A 15,131-nucleotide genomic window follows, 5' to 3' on the forward strand; every position below is an offset into this window, starting at 1 on the left:
CCCAACCGTTGCTGCTACCTTGAAGTGGTGGTCGGGCTTGCCTATAATGATGAACCAATCGAGCTATACTGGCTGGAACAATCGTTCCTCAAGGTCCTACCATGACAGACAGGTCGGTTGAAGAGCGGTAAGACTAAAAGCAGCAAACCCAAGGTCCGAAGTCGTACTGATGACTGTACAGAGGTGTGACAGCAGTAAGGTGTTTCCTTCAGACAACCAGCATAACGGCGATGCTGCCTTCCCACAAGGAGGGGTGGGGTTAGGAAAGGTCGACCCTAAAAATGCACACCTCGCCTTATCCCACGGATATCCGTCTCCGGCGGTAAGGTCCCAACAAGTACGGAGCTAACACAAAAATTACCCACAAAAAGGTCGTGTGTGACCGACCTCAAGCAGTTGTCCCTTGGGCACTGCGGTCACGCTCTCAGGTCATTAAGACCACTTCTAATCCAATTTTCTTTTCAGGTACCTCTAGAAGAACCCTTGCACAGTGTGGGCAACTGGGAAGTGATAACTGCCCTCATACCTCTAATAGCACTCAAGACTGACTGATACGTCTTCAAGAGTTGCGCACAGTGCACAACGTTTTGCCTATATTCCTACATATAAGTAAGATTGTAATAAACTGAAATACAGTATCAATGTCACTTGTTATTCAATTGTTAATTCATTTTAACGTTTTTCTTATGATAAATATTGTGATGCAAAATTGTCATTAATAGTAAGTAATGTAACGTTGCTTTCAGTATTCAACAGAGAGCTGTCTACTTGCGTCTATCTAAGTGAGCATTTACCAAAAAAACATTAGAAGAAGTCTTCCGTTTACAGATATGAATATAGATTTTTCACAGTCATATAATTACTGGCAAAATTAAAAAAAATATTTTGTTATAGCATAATAACCCTATGAACTTTGTTTTTTGAACAGTTGCCAGGGCCTGAAAAAATCAATCTTTACAACCCATTGAGAAAGATTTTTATGAATGTTTTGTAAAACCCTCATACCAAAGGATAACTTATGAGTAGTAACCGTTAAATCATAAAGGTGAATAATCACTGATTTTTATTTATTTATATCAAATTGGATAATTTCAGCTCTGTGTTTGGATGATAGTGTTATATCCCGTGAAGAATTATGAATGGTAACTTTGAGAACTGTCTATGGACCAATATAACATGTATATTTCCTATTGTATAATTGTTAAGTAACTAGACTATTCATATTCGTGTCCCCCTTATTATAAGCTTCATTTTGACCCATAGACTATTACTGTATGATTTACCACTCTTGAGTTATGCCCAGTCCATTAATTACTGTTCCCCCTATTCACAGCCACATTTAGCTAAATCTTGTACAAATGTTATTTTCTATTTTACGGTACGATGTGGTCTGTTTGTTTGGTATATAAACCCAGTATGTTTGAGAATAATGATTCATATTGCAGAGGCTTTTATTGGTGTTCTGGACTTAACTGGCTGGGCTAGGTAGAAAGCAGGACTGATAAGTACTCAAGACTGCTCATACGGCTTTTGTGTATCATTGAGCGATCAATGAATTCACTGCTCTGTGATAGGCGGTCTCATTAATTTCATATATATCAACTAGGCAAGAACGTACTCAATCGATAAAACAGATAGAGCCTGACATAAACCGAACTATAAGACTGAGCAATACAGCAAAAACATACATTTTAGGCGGATATCTGTTTATCATACTCTAATGATCTTAACTGTCTGATAGATAATGATCAATTGAGACTTATTTTACTGAATATTCACTGTAATAGGAGTTGTGGTTGATAAAGTTTGTAATACAACTCACTTACAAGGAAATCTTTCAATAAATTTGGATATTTTAATTATCTACAATTGTTTGATCATTGAGTGGTGATCAATGTCATCTATGTCAGGTTCTTCTTAGTGCAGATCGAATCCTATAGATCTATAGGATTATTAGAATGTAATTATCTTTCAGTATGTCAATATAGCACTGAATCGCACTTCAAAAATACAAATGACGTAATCTTCGATTTCTAAATAAACATTTTTCCCATCAACTATTTCATCGAGTATACCAAAATTGTACATCCTAAATGTTGTTACACTGAATACACAATAATCGCCAGACTTTTAAAACCTTTACTAATTATATTACAGGAGATTTGATGTTGTAAGAATAGACAAACTAGAGCTTTAGTGTTACACAAAAATTCATGTACATAAAATCTTAGCTAACTACTAAATCGTATTACAATAGCTTTCTATTGTTATTACCATTGTGGTGTGGGCTACTTATTTCCACATGAGTAGTATATGGTGATGGTCAGGCATTGAATGTATTTCAGTAGAAGATCGATAAGGAGAGGACGGGGATGGGACACAATTAGTATGAAAATGCATGAACAATGATAATCAGAGACGATGGACTGATATTTGCAGAAGGAACAGTCAAGATTAAGATAATTGATTGATAATTTGCAAATTAACCAGTTACTGTATGATTGATAGATTTTAGTGAGATAATCTGTAATTTGTGCTTAGTTACATTCGATTGTTTTTACCCGTATTCAAATTCACTACACCACCACTTACGGAACTATCATTACTATAAATATCATTGAAAAATGTTTCCTGATCCTTAAGGAACTCCAGATCTCTGATAATCTCTGTTTATACACTGAAAGTTTGATAGCACGATGAATTTATATAGCTAAGATCATGAGTCAATTGAAGCTAGACCACCATGGAAAACCTGGAAGCACTGGACAGCCGTTTCGTCTTATTGTGGGACCACTGAGTCGGCATCCAGCGGTGTTAATGTCTAACATCAACCAATCCGTGAAATTGCGCAACGAACTCCCGACTCAGTGGTCTACTGGTTAAGTGCTCTGGTACAAGACTGGTAGGTCCTGGGTTCGAATCCCGTGAGGCGGGATCGTGGATGCGCACTCCTGAGGAGTCCTACAATAGGACGAAACGGCCGTCCAGTGCTTCCAGGTTTTCCATGGTGGTTTAGCTTCAATTGACTCATGATCTTAACTATATAAAATTACTAAAATCTCCACAAAACCCCCTTTGTGATAGCACGATGATTGTCTAAGATTGAAAATAATGAGCTTACCATAATAAAAGTTATTTAAATTAACCATTTTGATTGAAAGAAAAGAAAAACCCATTAGTTGACTTCTCTTTTTTCCCCTTCATTCATTCTACTTTTATTGTCTGGTTTGATGAATAAATTAAGGAAAAAAACAAAAAAAAGATCCTATTCTTTAATTATAATCAGTAATGAATCCATAAAATGTCCATCTCTAGGGGGGGGGGAAAGTAACCCTTTTTTGAACTAATTTCTATAGTTTCTAATATATTTTCAGACAAATAAATTTTATAAAACAGGCTCATTTATATTTACATTAAAATAAAAAGGGGGGAATTCATTCATAATAAATACAGATCTTATAAATCAGATCTATATTATTAAATGATCATTAATAAATGGATTATCATCAATAGTCAGTCAGTCATTCAGTCAATCAGCTACAACGTAGGATCAGGCACCTATATGCATCGGTTCAAGTTGTCATACCTCACTCATTAGCACAACAAAATGAACACCGAATTCTTAAAAGTAGTTATTATTAATGGTGGTAATATATAAAAAAGAAAGGTTGTATATAACGATAACATTTATATAAAACATTTAAAAAAACACAAAAAGAAGAAAAAAAGATCAGAAGGGGTTTTATGGAGATTTCAGTATTTTCATAGTTGAAATCATGAGTCAATTGAAGCTAGACGACCATGGAAAACCTGGAAGCACTGCTTGACGGCCGTCTCGTCCTATTATGGGACTCCTTAGCAGTGCTCATCCACGACCCCACACTCGCGAGATTCCAACCCAGGACTTACCAGTCTCGCGCCAGAGCACTTAACCGATAGACCACTGAACCGGTCGGCATCCGACGGTGTTCATGTCTAACTTCAACCAATACACAATTTTGAGCAACCATTCACCAATTGTCTTCAGTGAGTTGATATCTCTACAACAGACTTGATAGAACTCCACAGGGTCACTGCTTCCCACTAGAACTCAAGGAAATATCCCTTACAGTCAGTCACTAGTGAGCATATGATCATTATCAAAAGGGGTTCGGTGGAGAATTTAGTATTTTCATAGTTGAAATCATGAGTCAATTGAAGCTAGACGACCATGGAAAACCTGGAAGCACTGCTTGACGGCCGTCTCGTCCTATTATGGGACTCCTTAGCAGTGCTCATCCACGATCCCACACTCGCGAGATTCCAACTCAGGACTTACCAGTCTCGCACCAGAGCATTTAACCGATAGACCATGGAAAAGAAAAGGGATAATCTGACATGTTTTTTTTAATATTTTTGATTTATTTGGAATAAATTGACTATTTTTGTTTAATCCCTTATTGACCTTTTTTTGTTTACAATGTATCAGATTACTTATAAACAATAAAAATGAGTATAGTAGTTATAATGACTGACTAAATAATAAAAAAAATTTCACTATACTCACTTCCTTTAGATCATGTTTATATTTAATGAGAAATAAATAAACATTAGAAACTTGTCCTTAATTGTGTGTGTGTGCATGTGTGTGTGTGTGCAGTTTGTTTACTTATTTATGTATATCAGTAGGCTCATTTAAAAAAGGATCAATCTTAAAGTCCAAATTAATGGAATTGTTTTTTTTAAACAATAAGCCGTTATTTAGACTATTTACGTTTTAGTGTAAAAAAAAATAAGAATTACATAATCTGTAATAAAGATGATATAAGGTATCATTTGAATGATCAAAATTCAGATTTCATCTCTTTTATGATTTTCTAGATCATTCCTAATAAGTTAGGGTAGAATGATGTATTGATACGAAGTTTTTGTACACATCGATATGTTTCTTTTAAGTTTTAGGATACTGGAAGAGTTCTAGCCCCCAAATGCCCTGGTACGGCCGAGAGTGAGGAGAGTCTGCTCTCCCTCTCGAAATGCTCTCACATGGCCACACGTATATAGCCTCTGCCAGGGAAGTTTCACTAACTGCCTCCTCACACCAGGGGTGTTGTTTACAAAATTGAGAGGACGAAAAGTGAATATCCGGCGCTTTAACTGGGTTGGTGGACACGGAAAGTCCACCTAGCGAGGTTGGAAAACTCTGATTCCAAACCAATGGTGCACATGGACTCCAGTATCTTGAGAGAATAAATGGCGTATCAATCAATCGTTGATCACCGGCTATCATGGGACTGCATCTCTTGAGGTTGCTCCACTGCATTGTGGATCAGACCTTTAGGTCAAAGGCTCCGGGTGTGGCCACCTAAGAAAACCACCTGCTTCGGTTTGGGCACCCGGGCAGTATCACAGCTCTCATACAAATCAAATGAGATTTGTGCGGCGCATATATATCTGGTGCCTTTTTGTACCAATATTTATGTGTTCAAATAAATAAATAAATGTATCTAGCTATATACCGGTGCTTTACATTTATCATCCTACCGAAAAGTGCGTCCTGGATTCCACTGCTAGTCACTATCCATCTTTGCTTAGAATGCTTATGAATTAAGGCAATATTGAGGCAATCCACACAAGATGCACATATGCTAACAAGAGACTAATCAATTGCAGTCCTAAATTATAATGGGAAGATACAAGTAAACAACATCAAGTGAATTTATAATGTTCATAAAAGTATGCTACGATAGGATATAATTTATGTGATACGAATATACCCCTTCAATTATAGACAACCATCATCAATGGAAAACCGATTCATAACCCTTTAATTTCATTTGAGAATTTCCACCTCATCATTCTATTAAGAATTTTTTAAGAACTGAAATAATATGAATGACAAATTGAATTCATAGTACGTGTTCAATATTGTGTACTAACAAAGTTAAAAGTACACTTTGGTTATATGATGATTGACAAAAAAAGATGTTTCACTCGAGGTACTAATTTATTAGAAAAAAAATATTTTCTAAGTACATCTGCCTAATTTGATAAAACATTAGATTAAAAGTTCAGAGAAATAGGAGTTTCCTAAATGTTTAATGAAAGTATAGTACTTAAGTTATAGTCATCTAACGTCAAATAAATGTAGTTTAATGTTTAACCACTTAAACCAGCGAGCGAAATGCAGCTAAATTGTGTAGATGTTGATTACACTGAACGTTGAGGTTTACTCAAGCAACAGTCATTGTACAGTTCAGAGCTGATTTATGAGGTCGAATGTTTGGATGAATAAGTTCTATAAATAATGATCATACTACATAATGAAATCACTGAAACCATAAATATAAATCGTATATTCCTGAGCTAGACTACACTTATGAATGAAAAATAAACTTCCACGTAGACCTAATAACTGACAGTAGATGAACCTTCACAAACAAACAGTGAAAACCAGGATACCCTAAACTCCTTAGTAGAAATATGTATTCACAACTCGATAGAGGGTTAGACTGAGGGCCCTTAGACTTGCGCATACTCTCTAACCTCTACTTGACGTGATTACTAGTGACTAACTTCTAGAGGTAATTCGAAGAGTATTAGTGTAATGCTGTGGCTTGTTTTCAGCAAAATATGAGTAAAATTTTTCATCATCTTCAACCAATATGAACTAAATAAACTTTTAGAAACTATGAAAGCAACAGATACTTGTTCCTTCTCTGTTCGAAACTCCTCTCCACTATATATGCACAAGTGTGTTCGAGAATGAAACAAAGAGCTTCAGATCTCGTATGATAGACGGACTTCAGAATTTTCGGTGACAATTCCTGACTATTCCACTGTAAATGTGCTTAACATTGTGTACGTTTCATTTATGACATTAAATCATTGCCGCACTTTATTTCAAACTACTTGAGGCTAGGACTTGAACGGTTAAACTTTGATTTAATGTTCTTTATGTTTCATACTGTGAAACCTGAAATCCTCAAGTCGAATCCAATGCCAAATCCCAGATGCGTAATGTTAAAAAGTATCAAAGAAGATAGAGGTTCAGTGTCGTCTGATATTCAATATGTCTCTAGATCATGTGAATCATTTTTGACAAAAGTGGTAAATAAGCACATTGTCATAGCTAATGTTAATAATAACAACCTACTTATCTATTGTCATAAACTTCATTCCAACTTGTTCATATTTCTGCGTCACCACATTTTACTCATTTGTATTGATTTATAAGACACTGTAGGACTTAGTAGATTAGTGAATAACGCGACGGCATTTGAAGCGAAAGGTGCTGGGTTCGAGTCCCAGAGTGAAAATCAACTCTGAGATGCAGGTACATCCAGCTGTCCAGGATTTCACTGCTAGCTACTATCCATCTTTGCTTAGAATGTTTATCATCAAAGGCTATATCGAGGCAATACGCACAGTATGTACATATGCCGATAAGAGATTAATCAATTGCAGTCCTAAACATTAATGGGAAGATTCAAACAAACAATACTAAGTGAATTTAAACTTTACCCTATTGCACAAATAAGTGGCTAACAGGACTCAGTAGCTAAGTGGATAAAGGGAAGGCGTTTGAAGTGAAAGGTACTGGGTTCGAGTTCCAGAGTGAACATCAACTCTGAGATGCAGGTACATCCAGCTGACTAGTCCCAAGTGGGACGAAACGCGCGTCCTGAATTCCACTGCTAGCTACTATCCATCTATCCATAGGATACTGTAGGTAAATATATTTTGTATGGTAGATAACCAAATTCCAATATTAAAAGTAAAAATTTCTAAATTCCAGTCAATAAGTTTAGTAATTATAACTAATATAAACCATTTTTAAGCTAATTTAGTCATTTTCGCCGTATATACATCATTGTAAACATCATCATATAGATAGTTTTTTCTCCTTTTTTTCCCCAGTAGTTTATACATTCGCCCTACCCCTTACCCCCCCAAATATATTTCAAATGAATATTATTGTTATGTCTATTGCGTAATATACACTAATATTTGACATTTTATTAATAAAATGTAAACAGTCTAATATATCCAAATAATTCATTTATATCCCCATTATTTTTTTCTCCTTTAAGCACAAAGAAGAAGAAAAACAAAATATTTTGATGAGTAAGTTACTAAAACCAAATAAGGAATTTCACTTTCATTCATTCATTCAAGTTATTCATGTCTAAATTTTGTTTACTAATTGCTTTTCAGTAATTACACCATGAAACATTGTCATTCACGGCCGACACAAGTCGCTTTAAACTCCGCTTGTAGCTCCTCCGGGGGCTACTGCCGGTCCCAAGCCCTGGTAAAGGAGGAGGGTTGGGCATGGGGTTAGCGACCCCATCCCGTAGAAAATCAACCATAAACCTATGAATCTCGTCTGGTTTCAATCGACCATAACTGCTAATGAACAAAAAGTAAATTGATGAGATTAAAATTCAACACGTGTACTAAACATTCTAGTAGGCTCCCTAATTCAAAGAGGGCACAGATTGATACAATCAACAAAATGTTTAACGCCTAATCTTATATGTCGTATACACTAATGAGGATTATTCATTGTGTTATATTTCAGAAGAAAGTTATCTTTTCCATAACTGTCGTCCATTTGTTACTTAATCAGAAGATCAGTTTTCTTTAACGGGCAAACAAGGGTCTAATTCTTATTTAATGCTTTGTAATACAGTGTTAAATCTTTTTCTGTATGGAATGATAAACTGAATGGACCAAGCTTCACAATTAAAGATGTATGGGTGAGTGAAAACTAGAGAAAACCAGTATTGATTTGGCTTTGGTTTTCTAAAGCTCATCAGACAAAACCAGTTCACTAAACAATCTTTAGAAACTCTTCTATTTCACCGCTAAACATCAATCATAACTGGCTTTAAAGAAAAGTTTTATTACTCTGGCGATAAATTATGGTCAGTGGGGATTAAGCCAATGAAAAATGAAATTAGTATCGTTTGTAACTAGACACTGTGGAACTACATTCTGAATAAGTGAAGTTGAACAAATAAATTGCCTTTCGTTTGCTCAGCAATTCAAGAATTTTGTAGAAACCCAGTAACATCCACCATCAAGAAAAATACTATCACAAACCTCTTAGTTTCTAATCATCTGTCAACTAACGTCAATTTGTGAGTAACATTACTGTCAAATTAAGTAGTAATAGTAAGTGCTCTTATTAGTTTCTATCCATCATTTTTTATTGCAAGCTATTTACCTAGTAATTCCAAAGTGATTTTGTTAATAAGAGAAGTCTCCTACCAAACAGTTATACCAAATGGGTCACTTTGTCTTCAAAATTCTCACTTCTTCTGACAGTAAAAGCTTCGTGGACAAAATATTCGGGTCCTGCATTCAATTTGTAGTCTGGTCAAAAATATTTTTTTTAAGGTAGTCTTAAACTCAGATTATTCTGGTTAGCGTTTTTTTTAGCGAGTTTATTTTCTACGGGATGGGGTCGCTAACCCCATGCCCAACCCCCCTCCTTTATTTGGGCTTGGGACCGGCAGTAGCCCCCAGAGGATCTACAGACGGAGTTGGAGAATGCTGGTCAGAGGCCTATGCTCCATTGGGAGTAACAGGAGTATGTAAGTAAAGTAAGTAAACTCGGATGAAAATGTTATTAAATTTTATATATTGGCACTCCAATTAATCACCAGAAGGATAACCATCGGTTATTTCAATCAAATTTTCATTAAATTGTCATTCAATGAGTCTGCTAGCTACTTATAGGCTGTAACTCTGAATTTTCTTCATGGAGATATCAACCAAAAAGTTAACATTTTAGGAGAAACTTATCATGTAAACATCAATTATTCGAATATATTAACAGTTGCTAAGTAAATGTCACTAGACAATAGAGAAAATAATCCATAGTTCATATATTCACCTGTTTTTTTTTGAAGTGATTAAGTTCAAAATCATGAAAAACAGTCAAACATTAAGTTAATAGTTCACTGCTTTGAGTTTATCAGTAATTTAATCATATAGAGTGATCACTTTAGGTTTATTTTATTTATTTATGTACTTGAACACATAAATATTGGTACAAGGAGGTATCAAAAAGATATGCACCACATAAATTATTCAACTCGTGTGAGGGCTGTGATACTTCCCGGGTGACCAGACCCAAGCAGATTGTTTTATTAGGGTGTCACACCTAGAGTCTTTGACTTAAAAGTCTGATCCACAAGGTAGTGGAGCAACTTCAGGAAATGCAGTCCTATGGTAACCAGTGACCGATAATTGGTTCATACCCCATTAGTTCACTCACGATCCTGGAGCCTATGTCCACGACTGGATTGGAATCAGGGTTTCTCAATTTTCCTAGGTGGATCCGCAATATTCACCAACCTGGTTAATTCATCAGACATTCGATTTTCGTATTCTCAATTTCACAAACAACACCGTATCTGTGACAAGGCAGTGAGTAGGATTTCCCTGGCAATGGTTGTATTCACGTGACCACTTGAGAGCATTTTAAGAGCGAGGGAGAGAGAGAGAGAGCTGACTCTCCCCACTATCGGCCCTACTAGGGCATTTAGGAGCCAACCAATTCAAGTTCCCAAAACATTTTAACAAAATATTATACATCATATTCACTTACTATAATATTGTTTAAATGATCTTTTGAAACGATTTATTGGTGTATATATTCCTCGTATAGAACAAACATATTTAAGATTTTTTAAAAATTCATTACCACACATACGTATTGGATAATCAGTTATAATTGAATCATCTGTATTCAATTCTGTTAAAGTTTGTGTAACATCATTTAATTTCATTTGTATTGATTTTTTAAATATAAATAAATGTAAACAGAAAATTGTTACTATGAAGGAAAATAAAAATTTTTTCATTTTTTTTTTCGTTTTTTTTTCTGGCGCTAGGGGGGGGGTTAGTAAGAAAAACTTGAAAAATAATTAAAGATGATTTTTTTTTCTAAAAAAAATTTTTTTTTAAAATTTGGATATGGAATTAATTTCTTCTATGAAGCATATGGCGCTATTAAAGTGAAAGGAATAGAAAACAAGAAGAATGGATAGATTTTAAATCAAGATCCAATATGTTCAATAGGTATCATCAAATGTACTTTGTAGTTTGTATCCAAATTGAATAGATCCATATTCATATCCGTATCCATATCCATATATATAGGTTGATTTATGTCTGATTGTCTAGATCACCGTCTTTAAAATATTAAAAGTGCGCAATTTATTTAAACCAATCAAATTTTAACTTTCAAATGATTAACCTTAAGAAAAGGGTAATATATGTATTTGTATATATTTTGTTTGATGTAAATCGAAACTGATTAATCGTATGATCATACCAATAGAAAAGTTCATTTAATACTTTATTAGTACATAAAGTACTTTTCCTTTTTTGAATTTTGAACTCAATAGCTAACTAGATGATGAATTGAATGTTTCGATTGAAAGATACATGATTCAATTCATGATATAAATGTTAACATTGGGATATGGGTACATTCAGTTGATGAATCCCAAATATTAAGAAAGGAGATTCTTAGGTTCCACCATCATGCAAAACCTGGAAGCACTAGACGGCCGTTTCGTCCTATTGTGAGACTCTTCAGCAGTGTGCATCCACGATCCTGCTTCATGAAATTCGAACCCAGGACCTATATTTATCGCGCGCGAGCGCTTGATCTCTGGACCACTAAGCCGGCATGTCTAACTTCAACCGATCCACGAAAATGAGGGACACTATCTCATAACAGACCTGGTTGAACTCCACTGGTCACTGCTTCTCACTAGAACTCCAAGAAATACCTTTTAAAGCCAGTCACTAGTGAGCATATATAGAATAAAATTGTTAATGTTGATATGACTCATATAGAATGTTAACTTGAATGTACTTATATGTTAAGTGAAAAGTTTAGGATCCATGATCCAAATAAATATGGGTCAGATAGGGTGAGGGAGATAATAGTGCAATTACAATTCCAACGAATATTTAGTGGAAGACTACATTGTGTAAACAATTATTAGTAAGACATAATAAGGTGGGATGAATTGAAAGTAAAGGAATCATGTATTAAAATCAAACTGATAATAGTAATAATAATCATAAAAAGATTTGGGAATAAAGATAGTAGATATAAGTGCATTTGACTACGAAAGGTCGTAAATACAATAGTCAAATTTGGTCATTCAATAGCTGAGATTACTATTAACTAATTGACCTTGAGGTTGGCCAGGGGAGGAGGAGTGATTAAAGACATTTCTTTGTACGTATAACACCAGTTTCGTAATCCTGGTGGCTACTGTTTCAGCCGTTTGAAGGACTTTAAGTCTCACAAGCTTTGGCGAAAAATACTGACCCGATAAATAATTTAAAAATATTGGTTTATACTGACATAATAAGCAGTTCGCACTAAATGGGTCAATATCAAATGTTCACTTTCTTCACCAAACCTTTGTTTAGCCACGCTGGGAGGTTTTTGTGAGCACAAAAATGTAAATTCCTAGACCAATATAACTTGCTCCATAGGAGCAGTCGGACTGATAAATAGAAAATGAGGTGGTCATTCTAAGTAATTCATCTTTTAGCTTCAGTGTCACCATTGGATGGGTAGTAAACACTAATCGTAGTTCTCCGGCGTTGAATGATTTTTGGATTGTTCTGCGTAATCTCTGAATTAATATTTCGCTAGCAACATCCCCTCTGAATTGTAGGTGCATAAACAGGGATTTCTTATTTACTACTTGTATTTCGCCTATTCTGAACTTCGTTATTATATATTTGTTTACGAACTTTTCAGGGTATCCGTTTTCCCTACGGGTATTACGCATTGCGTTTAGCTCTTCTTCCACTTTATCTATAGAATAAATAGTAAGTATTCGGTAACTCTAAGTTTAGATCAGTTTTCGTTCGCACTGTAGAGGTACAAAGCTAAGGAAATGTGTATACTGCCATAGTAACAACAGTCTACAAGAGTTGGTTTTAAATTTTCTAGTTTTTGATTGGAATTTACTCTTTTTTAAAGAAATAATCAATAGTTGTTGGAGACGTTAGATCCCCAGAACTCACTTGGTAAGGGGCCTTATTTTGTAATTTCATCCTGAAAATTTGAGTTTTATGTTTTTCCGCCAAGAAACGCTTAGTTCACCTACAGCTTACATCCCCCACTTGGACTTCTTTGACTGTCATTGGTTGACGGATTTTTTTAGTACGCTATTTTGTGGCTCCCTCAAGGGCGTTTCTATCATTGTATAAATAAGCTTGATTTGTGTGCTCAGTGACCTCGTATTTTCTGGGTGCTTGTAGAATACATTCTCATCAAGACATCTTGATCTAGTTAGCAGGGCCGAGGACAACGGATTAGAATAGCCTATCGTGTCACTGTGTCATTGACCTTCATTCCGTTTACCGAGTAAGGTGAACTCGCAACAGCATCAAGTATATCATTAGTATTCTGTGAATTATTCATTCTGTATAGATAGGTGTTTGATTTTTAATTTCTTCCAATATTTCACTTAGAACTTTAATTGGATGGCTGCAATCATTATATCGGCCGGTATATCATATAAATATGATTAGTCAATGTTCATGCAACCGAAGAAAATCTATGACAACATATTTCAGTAGTTTTCATTATGAGAAGCCGACACACAGTCATAAATGGGCTTAATTATGATATTATTTTCTAATGTAGTGAAGAAGAAGAACACAGATGGGGACAACCGACTACATTTAGCATAGAATTACAGAGTTACTTCATAAAATAGAAAAACCATACTCTAATACTTCATTTGCAAAATGTTCATTAATTATTTCAGACTTTATTGTTCCTGCATTTCCATACCATTTGCTGTCTGTTCTCATTCTTCTCTCATCAACCTTCTCAACCTTCTGCTACCAGACATTCTATTCCTGACTAGCGTTATATATTACGCTATATATTACGCATTCGTCTACTAAGCGATGCCTCCTAAAGTTGTGTCTGGTAAAGCTGCGAAGAAAGCCTCGAAGGTTAAGCTGCCGAAGATTGATCAGAATAAGAAGAGAAGGAGGAAGGAGAGTTATGCTATCTACATCTATAAAGTTCTTCGTCAAGTTCATCCTGACACTGGTATCTCGTCGAAGGCAAAGTCAATCATGAACTCGTTTGTGAACGATATCTTTAAGCGCATTGCCGCAGAAGCCAGCCGACTATCGCACTACAACAAGTAGCACACACCACAATAATAGTTTTAATAACGAATGAAATCAGAACTGAAATTATGTTGTTTAATCATTTCAGTATGTGTTTTATCAAGGTTATGAATAATTCATTTATTAGTAATTAATGATTCTTAACCAGATTTTTAAGTTGAAAATTTTGAAGTGAATTTTGAAATGATGATCGAAGTGCAAATTACATTTGTAATTTTAACTAATTAAAAAAAAATTCCGCCTGTAGCTCCTACGGGGGCTACTGCCGGTCCCGAACCCGGGTAAAGGAGGAGGGTTGGGCATGGGGTTAGCGACCTCATCCCGTAGAAAACTAACTCTCTAAAAAACGCTAATCAGAAATGTGCAAGTAGATATGTCATAAAACCATTGAGAAAACGTTCAGCCTCAACATAATGACACTTGGTTCTCTTGGTTTGAATCTATACATCATAGATAACCTTTTCATGATTATATATGTAAGTTGTTGATGAATAGAAGAGACCAATAAATTTATATTCAAATGGTACGTGACAGTAATCTCTATCCATAAGATTTCTACGATATCTTTTACATTTCCTTACATTCTATCAAATTCATTGACGAACAAAAGAGTAGATTTGTAGAACAAGGTCTGTACTATTTACAAGAAACTTATTTATTTATTTATTTAAACACATAAATGGTGGTACAAAAGGGCACCAGATATATATGCGCCACACAAATCTCATTTGATTTGTGTAAGGGCTGTGATACTGCCCAGGTGCCCAAACCGAAGCAGGTGGTTTTCTTAGGAAGCCACACCCGGAGCCTTTGACCTAAAGGTCTGATACAAAAGGCAGTGGAGCGTCGTGAGCAGATGCAGTCCCATGATAGCCGGTGACCAACGATTGATTCACACGCCATTTCTTCCTTCAGGATACTGGAGCAAATATGTACCATTGGTTTGGAATCAG

General features: G+C 35.3%; 1 protein-coding gene across 1 annotated transcript; it reads left to right on the forward strand.

The window, feature by feature from the left end:
* Positions 1–13,947: 13,947 nt before the first annotated feature.
* Positions 13,948–14,196, forward strand: Smp_077790 (putative histone H2B; the record flags this gene model as incomplete). The annotated part of the gene is made up of 1 exon (XM_018798535.1): positions 13,948–14,196. The coding sequence occupies one exon, from the start codon at positions 13,948–13,950 to the stop codon at positions 14,194–14,196; it is 249 nt and encodes an 82-aa protein (XP_018653467.1).
* Positions 14,197–15,131: the final 935 nt, after the last annotated feature.

Source organism: Schistosoma mansoni, chromosome 6 (assembly GCF_000237925.1).
Source record: "Schistosoma mansoni strain Puerto Rico chromosome 6, complete genome".
Classification (NCBI taxonomy): Eukaryota; Metazoa; Platyhelminthes; class Trematoda; order Strigeidida; family Schistosomatidae; genus Schistosoma; species Schistosoma mansoni.